The sequence below is a fragment of the Engraulis encrasicolus genome, chromosome 8 (genome assembly GCF_034702125.1).
Source record: "Engraulis encrasicolus isolate BLACKSEA-1 chromosome 8, IST_EnEncr_1.0, whole genome shotgun sequence".
In the NCBI taxonomy this organism is placed as follows: Eukaryota; Metazoa; Chordata; class Actinopteri; order Clupeiformes; family Engraulidae; genus Engraulis; species Engraulis encrasicolus.
This window is the reverse complement of record NC_085864.1, coordinates 33076473-33085066: the sequence shown is the minus strand read 5'-3', so window position 1 is coordinate 33085066 and position 8594 is coordinate 33076473. Positions and strand designations below refer to the sequence as shown.

At 43.6% G+C, this 8594-nt stretch overlaps 1 protein-coding gene across 1 annotated transcript; it reads left to right on the top strand.

Annotated features, from left to right (window-relative positions):
* Positions 1 to 1944: 1944 nt before the first annotated feature.
* LOC134453646 (TRPM8 channel-associated factor homolog) lies at positions 1945 to 7900 on the top strand. Its single transcript, XM_063204432.1, has 8 exons — positions 1945 to 2002; positions 2725 to 3274; positions 3642 to 4630; positions 5052 to 5146; positions 6020 to 6233; positions 6506 to 6745; positions 6992 to 7323; positions 7567 to 7900. Exons 1-8 carry the CDS (start codon positions 1945 to 1947, stop codon positions 7864 to 7866), a joined length of 2778 nt encoding a protein of 925 aa, XP_063060502.1. The 3' UTR covers positions 7867 to 7900.
* Positions 7901 to 8594: the final 694 nt, after the last annotated feature.

The following is an 8594-nucleotide window of genomic DNA, read 5'->3' as shown; positions in this document are numbered from 1 at the left end:
CACCATACCTTCAGTGGTACGCACGCTGTAATAGTCATTGAGAGGTTAATCACCATAGTACCACGATACTATGTCATAACACAGGGCCTTTAGTAATGCACTAGGACTTGGTCATTGCCATTCTGGTAACAACACATTTATAACGCAGTGATGTAACGGGTTAAGCAGCTCTAACATGTTTTACAACATTGTTATGGGGAGTTATGCCTCTAATCACCGTTCAAAATGAGTTGTCCTGAGGCGTAACTTCAAGTACATCAAGTTGACAGAAGAGAGACAACCTGTCTAACTCCCAAGAGACATGCTCAGCAGCCCAACAACACGACAAGGCAAGGGAAACCAGCCCACCCCTCTCAGATGCTCCACCTTCTGCTCCATTATATAGGCTACTGATTATCATGGCCTGTAGTCTTGCACAGGACAGATGGGCTGTGGCGGAAAACAAGATTGCAGCACTTTTGTTAAGTCTTCAATAGACAATGTAAGTAAGCTTTTTGTCCTTTATCAACACTTTTTAAAAATATTCTCAGGATAGGTAAGGCTTCATCCAAGTAAGTATTCTAAATAGGTGCTTTACAAACCTTGATCAAGGAATTCTACTCAAACAGTGGGTACCCCACATCCAGACTTCTTACAACCTGGTGTATTGATTGGACATTAATATATATGAATGAGTTTGAGGGAAAAAAGAGTTGTGTGTTTTGGCAGCAGACTATGAACCCATAGTGTAGTTGTATTTAGTATAATGTATAGTAAGGGGAGCGAACGCTATTCAAACTATTCCCTGAAAGGCTAAACTACATCAAAACAATGCTGTATATCCCACAATGTGTTGTCATTACCATTTTGGTCACAGCAACCTTGTACTAGGTTCTCTGCAAAATCGGTTTAATAAGGTGAATCGCTGCAATATGCTGTATTTTAGCTGTTAGTAATGGTCAGAATGTTACGCTGTGATTACTTCCTCTTGTGTCTCCTGGTGATGTGACAGTAAAATATCAAGTCAATGACCTCGCACATTCTCACATCAATTTCTGTCAAAATGGTCTGGATTGCTGAATACCTGTTGGCCCACAACACAGACTGAGGCTCCCAGAACTAAAGTCAGTTATAGGTTGAAGTCCACAGCTACGGACTACACAATATCTTCAGCTGTTTTTTCAGTCTTATCTACCTGTTTCATGCAAAAAACCCAAATGTGCAAATGCAATGTGAGTCGTGACCGTCAGAGAGAGAGGGAAAACTCAGTGGCTGTCACCACAAGCTAGAACCATCACGTCAGCAATGAGGTTTTTCATTCTTACACGGCTGCAGGGAAAGATGTGTGGAGGAAGCTGTGGGGAAAGTGTCTTGACTGAAATAGTAGGCTAATTTAAGAAATATATATACGTATTTGCTTGCAGTCACTTTTTAGTATTAGCTTTATTTCCTAAACGGGATTCAACATAACACAACAAACATGTGAGAGTAGAAAGTGAGGTAGAAATACAGTGATTTGGTACTATGGTGATTATACACTTATACTACATAGCTACATACAGAAAAGCTATTTCCCCCCTGTAAAAAAACATAGGGCCATATGTTACATATCCTCATGTAAAATCCACAGTCAAGTCAAGTCAAGTCAAGTCAGCTTTTATTGTCACTTTCTTCATATGCACAAGTCATACAAGGAAAAATGAAATTACATTTTCTCTCTATACCATGCCAGGACATAGACATATACAGGACTGACATTTTACAGACTGACATAAAGTGCAAGACAGGACAGGTAACATTGGTAACAATAATACTGTTGTGTTTGTGTGTTTAGATTCAACAGACCGCTCAGACACCTGCCTCTCCAAACCAAGACAAAGTAAAAACTTGATATCTGAGTTTACAGTCAGAAGTCAGAAAAGCTGGTTACTCTTCTAAACTATCTCCACACAACGCAATTCCAGTATGGCCCAGGAGGAAGCGTATTCTACTCTGATTCGTGGAATTCAAGAGCTAAACTTCGACAAGCCCTGCACAGTTCCTTCTCAGCTGCTCTTGAATGGCCACCATGCTTTCCCTTTGGTTGTGAACACGAGGGATCACGTCCTTGTAGCTGCATCGCGCTACGGCCTTGGCCGGGTAGTGGTGTTGGGGCATGAGGCATACATGTTGGAGTTCTCAGATCTAGTTAAGAATGCACTGGGATGGCTCAAACCCTCCTCTGGCAGGGCTAAAGTAGGTGTCCATCCAAGTTACAAGTCGATCCTTGATGACATCTCGCTAGTAGAAGCAGAGGTGTGCACATTTAGAGATGACTTGGGGGTGTATGTCACCGATGCTTATGATGTGGGTCGCATTAGTGAGGAGCTTGTTAGTTTCCTAAAAGAAGGGGGAGGGATCCTGATTGCGGGTCAGGCTTGGCACTGGGCTCACACGAATCCCCAAGAAAACCTCCAGCTTGAATTCCCAGGAAACCGGGTGTGTGGTGCCGCAGGTATATACTTCACAGAGCATTATGGACATCGTGAAAGTGTCCCAATTCCATCAAGCATCCCGTTCAAGTGGTTATCACGGTAAAGAAAACACCTTTGCAATACATACATTTGCTATGGATGTAAATTATATTTAGAAGGCATTGATATTGATATATCTTGATTAAATTCTTATTCTACTTATCTCTCTTACACAGAGGTCTTCAAGGAGCCTACTCTACAGTTATGCGTGGCATAAAGGACCTCAACTTGAAAGGACCTCCTGTACCCAGCGAGCTGCTGCTGAATGGCCACCATGCTTTCCCTTTAGCTGTGAACAGCAAAGATCAGGTCATGATGGCTGCCTCGTGCTATGGCCTTGGCCGCATAGTGGTGTTGGGACACGAGACATACCTGCAGGATTTCCCACTTGCAGTGCAAAACGCCCTGAGATGGCTGCAACCTTCATTTGACAGGGCTAAAATAGGTGTTAGTCCCAGCTGCAGTGACATGGTAGAGAACCTGTCTTCGTTTGACGTGGAGGTCTGCCAGTTCAAAGATGATTTGGGGATTTACGTCACAGATGTCTACAATTTGGGTCCATCAGCTAAGGATCTGGTGAAATTCCTTAAGGCAGGAGGAGGGCTTCTTCTGGCTGGCCAGGCATGGCACTGGTCGAGCACCCATCCAGAGGAAAAGGTGCTCCTACACTTCCCTGGAAACCAGGTGTGTGGGGTGGCTGGAATTTACATCACAGAGAGCTTTGGGAGACATGAAGAGATTGCTGTGCCATCCGAACTTCCTCTCAAATGGAGTACTACATCGTAAGTGTCTCCACTGAATGTTGTTTCTACTTTTTTGTAAGGCCCAAGGGTTTAAGTTTAGTTTAGTTTAGTTTATTGGTTTATTTCAACAGGGACCATGTGCAAAGTACATTAGTTACATAGTAAAGAGATGACCTGCACCAGATTATAGCTAATAGGTAATTTCCATCTGCAGTCCCTTAAGGGTCAAGCATTTAAGTCACAATTACAAATGAGGAAAAAGTGAATCTATCTCTGTGGCAGTTGTATGTATATCTCTATGTATTTCCTTTACACATTGAGTAGCTGGTTTTGCAGTGGAATTGATGAAATTGAATCAACTGAATGTTGATTGATAAAATCTACTTTTTTGTACCCCTATCCACAGGAGAAGTGCAAAATCTGACAACAATCTGGAATTCCTGCTGAAGAATGTGTCAGAGTTTGATATCCGTGGAGATGCAATCCCTGGTGATGTCCTGGTCCATGGTCCCTTGGCATTCCCCATCGCCACCACTCCTGAGGGAAGGGCCTTTCTTGCTGGAGCTCAGTACGGCCTGGGCAGAGTCATTGTGACTACCCATGAGGATTTCATTTCATACAAGACTCTGTCACCATTCTTCCTGCAAGCTCTCCAGTGGCTAGATCAGGGACGCAATGGGACAGTTGGCATCTTGCCAAGGCTAAGACAAGCTATTGATCCTCTAAGCAAGTCTGGTCTTTCCTGTCAAGTCACACATTTTACGGATGGCCTCAGTGTCTATGTGTGCACCTCATACAGTGATGATCACTGCACAGAAATTCAGAAGTTTGTCGCCGAAGGTGGAGGACTGCTGATTGGTGGCCATGCCTGGTGGTGGAGTTACAGCAACAATGCTGCTGAAGTTCTGATGAAATACCCAGGAAACCGCATTCTCAATCAGATGGGTCTCTCAATCCTGACCAACATTGTAGACCGAGAGTTGTACAACGCTCATTCTGGCAAAGAGTTAATGGAGGTGTATCGGTTTCGTGAGTTCCTGCCTCTATTTGCTGATTACATGGTTCAAAGCCAAAGTCTTAGCAAAGATCAGATGGGCTGTCTCGAGAAGATGGGCAGGGACTGTGCAGACTATCTCTCCATGTCGGCTCATCACTGCGCTTCCTACTCCTCGGTGCTGGACACATTAACAGATGTGGTGAAGTCCGGAAAAGTCCCACAGGTGTCAGAAAATCGCCCAGTGAGTGACACTGAGGAACGCATGCTGCTGGAGTTTGCCAGTGAGGTGTGCAAGGTTTGCCCAGATCCAGCGGCTCTCCTACCCTACATCATCAAGGATCCTGTTGTCCTGCCAACAGTCAGCAATACCAAACTGCACATTACTGCCATGACATCAGGTCAGTAACGCACCTGAAAAATAAATTTAACCAATTTTAGCCTGATGACGTATGTGTTTACCCTTCCATGCATGGAGACACATATACGCTGCATTCAGGCTCTTGAGACTTAAGCTTTTTTAATAAAAATGTGGGTATGTTACAGCTGAATTAACACATTCTAATGCAAGATGGGGGTCTTAGGGTTTAAATGCAACTTATTTGATGTTTTTATGTGCATCAGAGGCTAAGATATTTAGGTTTTTATAGGCTGAGGGCAACTTTCCCAACAAGGGCTTAGGCATTCAGCAGGCGTTTTAGCAGGTGTTTCAGGCATCAGTGGGTTAAAGCCTGTATACAATGGAGGATAGATTTTATCATCCCATTTGCCTTAATGGGTTTCTATTTGCCTTTGGTTATCTGTGTGTTGGCTGTGCTACAGGACAAGAAGAATGGATCAGTACCGGTCTGTACCTCTCCCCTGGCATGAAGACCGATATTGAGTTTCCTCAGCAAATAGTGGGAAAAAGTTGGAAGGTACTACAATTCCTCATCCTACATGGATATGTCTAATACCTCTTTGTAGCCGACCAAACATGTTGTAAAAGAGAGTATATTTTACTACAACAGCGCAGCACATTGCAGCGCAGATACTACATGTCAAGAAGAATCAAGAGCTTTTTATTGTCATTGACAAATAAATTTGACAACGAAATTGCGTTTTAGAATACACTGTACATGTACCCCAGGGCCGCTGCTCATACGAGCGCCGCCACTACATGTATGTGTCATAATGAGTGCATCCCAATATGTGACCTTGCCTCCTCTACTTGCCTCCACCACTTGCTTCTCGTCATGATGACATCACTGACAACAGCATTATATTTCAATATCTTGCAAAAGCTCAATTGTAAAGTCTTTTTCTCATTTGCAATTGGGATGGTGAAAGAAAAACAGTCCCTCAAAAGTTGTTGTGGCGAGGCTGACAGCTGGGAATCTTTATCGTTTTCTCCACGGAGGAGGGACCAGGAGGCGGGACGAGGAGACAAGCACAAGTGGAGGAGGCAAGGGGTGCATCCCAATATGTGTCCTTGCCTCCTCCACTTGTGCTTGTCTCCTCGTCCCGCCTCCTGGCCCCTCCTCCGTGGAGAAAACGATAAAGTTTCCCAGCTGTCAGCCTCGCCACAACAACTTTTGAGGGACTGTTTTTCATTCACCATCCCTATTGCAAATGAGAAAAAGACTTTACAATTGAGCTTTTGCAAGATATTGAAATATAATGCTGTTGTCAGTGATGTCATTATGACGAGAAGCAAGTGGAGGAGGCAAGTGGAGGAGGCAAGGTCACATATTGGGATGCACCCAAGGTCCCATATTAAGACGCACTCATAGTGTGAAAACGAATTTCAGGTGCAGATTGGCTGCCAGACTGACAACCTCAGGAAGTTGGACGTGTTGAAACGAGCTCCAGTGGTTTGTGAGAGCTTCCCTGTGGACAATAGCATCATGCAGGTGTGGAACCTCTGGGGAGGTCTCATCTACCTGGTTGCCCCACGTCAATGTGAAGTGTTTCATGCAGAGGTTGTGGTGCAGGAAGCTGTCCGAGCACCATACTACAAGTCAGGTAAGAAAATCTTCCAATGTGAAGTGTGTTAATACAGTAATTATGGGAGCGAATGTACAGTACAGTACATGTATTTGAAATGGAACGTTATTCAAATCTGTAACACCTTCCCATGTTGTCAATATTTTGCCACGTCTTTGCCACGTCCAATACTTGACATGCATTAGGTCTGAATATGTCCATAGCTTAAAATTAACTCCGAATTGAGTGGAATTTCCCACAGTGATCATTGTGACCATATCATGATGTGGCTTCCAAAATGTGTTTTTCAGGGGAGACGAGCATAGATGACTGGGTGAACACTGTGCGTCATGAGCCTGCACCATGGGCCGAGTTGGAGTTTGAGAACCTCATCATCACCCTTGACTCTAAAGTAATCAGGGATCTAGAACGACCAGACCTGGTGGCTGACCAGTGGAATACAATCATGAGAGCTGTTGCTGACCTGGCAGCAAAACCTGCCACGTTCCCACGCAAGGAGCGGTTTGTCGGGGACGTACAGATAGCTTGCGGTAAGCACATTTATCCAATTTGACATGGTTGACGAGGTTTTTCATACAAGGTACATTTAATTGAACATCATAGGAAATGATAGATTCTAAGCCCAAATCATTTCATGTTTTCATATTGCAGGTAGGGTTCTTTCTATCTATCTATCTATCTATCTATCTATCTATCTATCTATCTATCTATCTATCTATCTATCTATCTATCTATCTGGTCTTGTGAATTTTACTTTCTCTTTTTTTGGTGATAAGGATGGATGCATGCTGGCTACCCGATCATGATGCACAGTGGATCTGCCCGTGACCTGATAAAGCTAAGCAACAAGAGGGACGCCTGGGGGCCAATCCATGAGCTTGGCCACAACCAGCAGCGAAGTGTCTGGGAGATCAGCCCAAACACCACCGAGGCCACCTGCGAACTCTGGCCGGCGTATGTATTCGAGACAGTGCTTGGCATGCACCGGGCAAAGGCCCATGATGCTTTGGAACCTCATAAGAGATCGGAGAGGATCCAGAATTATGTCAAAGGAGGGAGGAATATCAAGGACTGGAGTGTCTGGGTGGCATGTGAGACATATTTGCAGGTAACTGGTTTGTTTTCAGATAGGCCTACTTACGTACAGTATTCATACTGCAGCAGTTGCTCTTTGTGTTTTCCAAGTCATCCATTTCCTAGAGAAATATTTTGCATTGGTAAATTTTGCTCTGCCTGTGTAAGTCAGTTTCTCTATTGATGCCAAGCAAACTATTGATGTCATGGTGGAAATTCATTCATTGTAATGGAGTCGAAAACTTGCCTTGTGTTTTATCTTCCTCCTCATCACTAGCTTCAGGAGCAGTTTGGGTGGGATGCCTTTAAGAAGGTCTTTGCTGCCTACCACGATATGGAAGGTGTGCCCAATGACAACGATGGCAAGATGAACACGTACGCTGAGACCTTCTCCAAAGTGGTGAACAGGAACCTCACATCATTTTTCAGGGCCTGGGGCTGGCCAATCACAGCTCAGACGGAGAAAGGGCTCGCAAATCTGCCAGTCTGGAGCGATCATCCAATGGCCCTGTACAGCCCCGTAACCAGCATTGAGAACACTGAGGTCATGTCCTCAGGATTGTGCCGAGTTTTTTAATTTAGAGATAAAATAATATATATGATGAAAATCGTTCTGGCTTTGATTTGGGTAAAGATCAGCATGGATTCTCATGTTTTTTGAAAATAAAGTCCATATAATCACCTTATAATCACGTTATTTTAAAACTGAGCAGAAATATTGCATCTGACATCGCATTCTATTATATTATACAGCTTTGCGAATGTCAGCTACGCTCTGAGCACCACGAGATAGAAGGCCCACACAGAAGACCATTTTAGACGTGGTGAAATCCGTAAAGGGAGGCAAGATGAAGAAATCTCTGAAACAAACTTCACTCAGCTTTGGAAAGCCAACAGGTCAGGGGAAAAGAAAGAGAGAAGGAGGTGTGTTCATTTCACCTGTGATCAAATCCTTAGCGTTCGAAGCATGGCTGGAAAATATGCTGCTAGATCATCGCATCACCAAGGTCTTGCATGGATTTTTAAAAATCTGTTTTTGCAAATTTACATTGGCATTTGTATTGACATTACTTTAGTGTATGTGTGAGTGGAACCATTGGAAAGGTCTGTTTCTGCCCTTTCCAATGGTATGTATCACTTTTGTGCATTCAATAGTCTGCGAAATATTAAATATTAACGTCAACAAATATGTTTTCATGTATTTTTTAATAATCTCTGTTTTTGCTCAAACATTTAAATTGCTGTTTGAATAGACATCCCTTTCATGTATGTGTGAGTGTGAGGTACCATTGCAAAGGTCTGTTT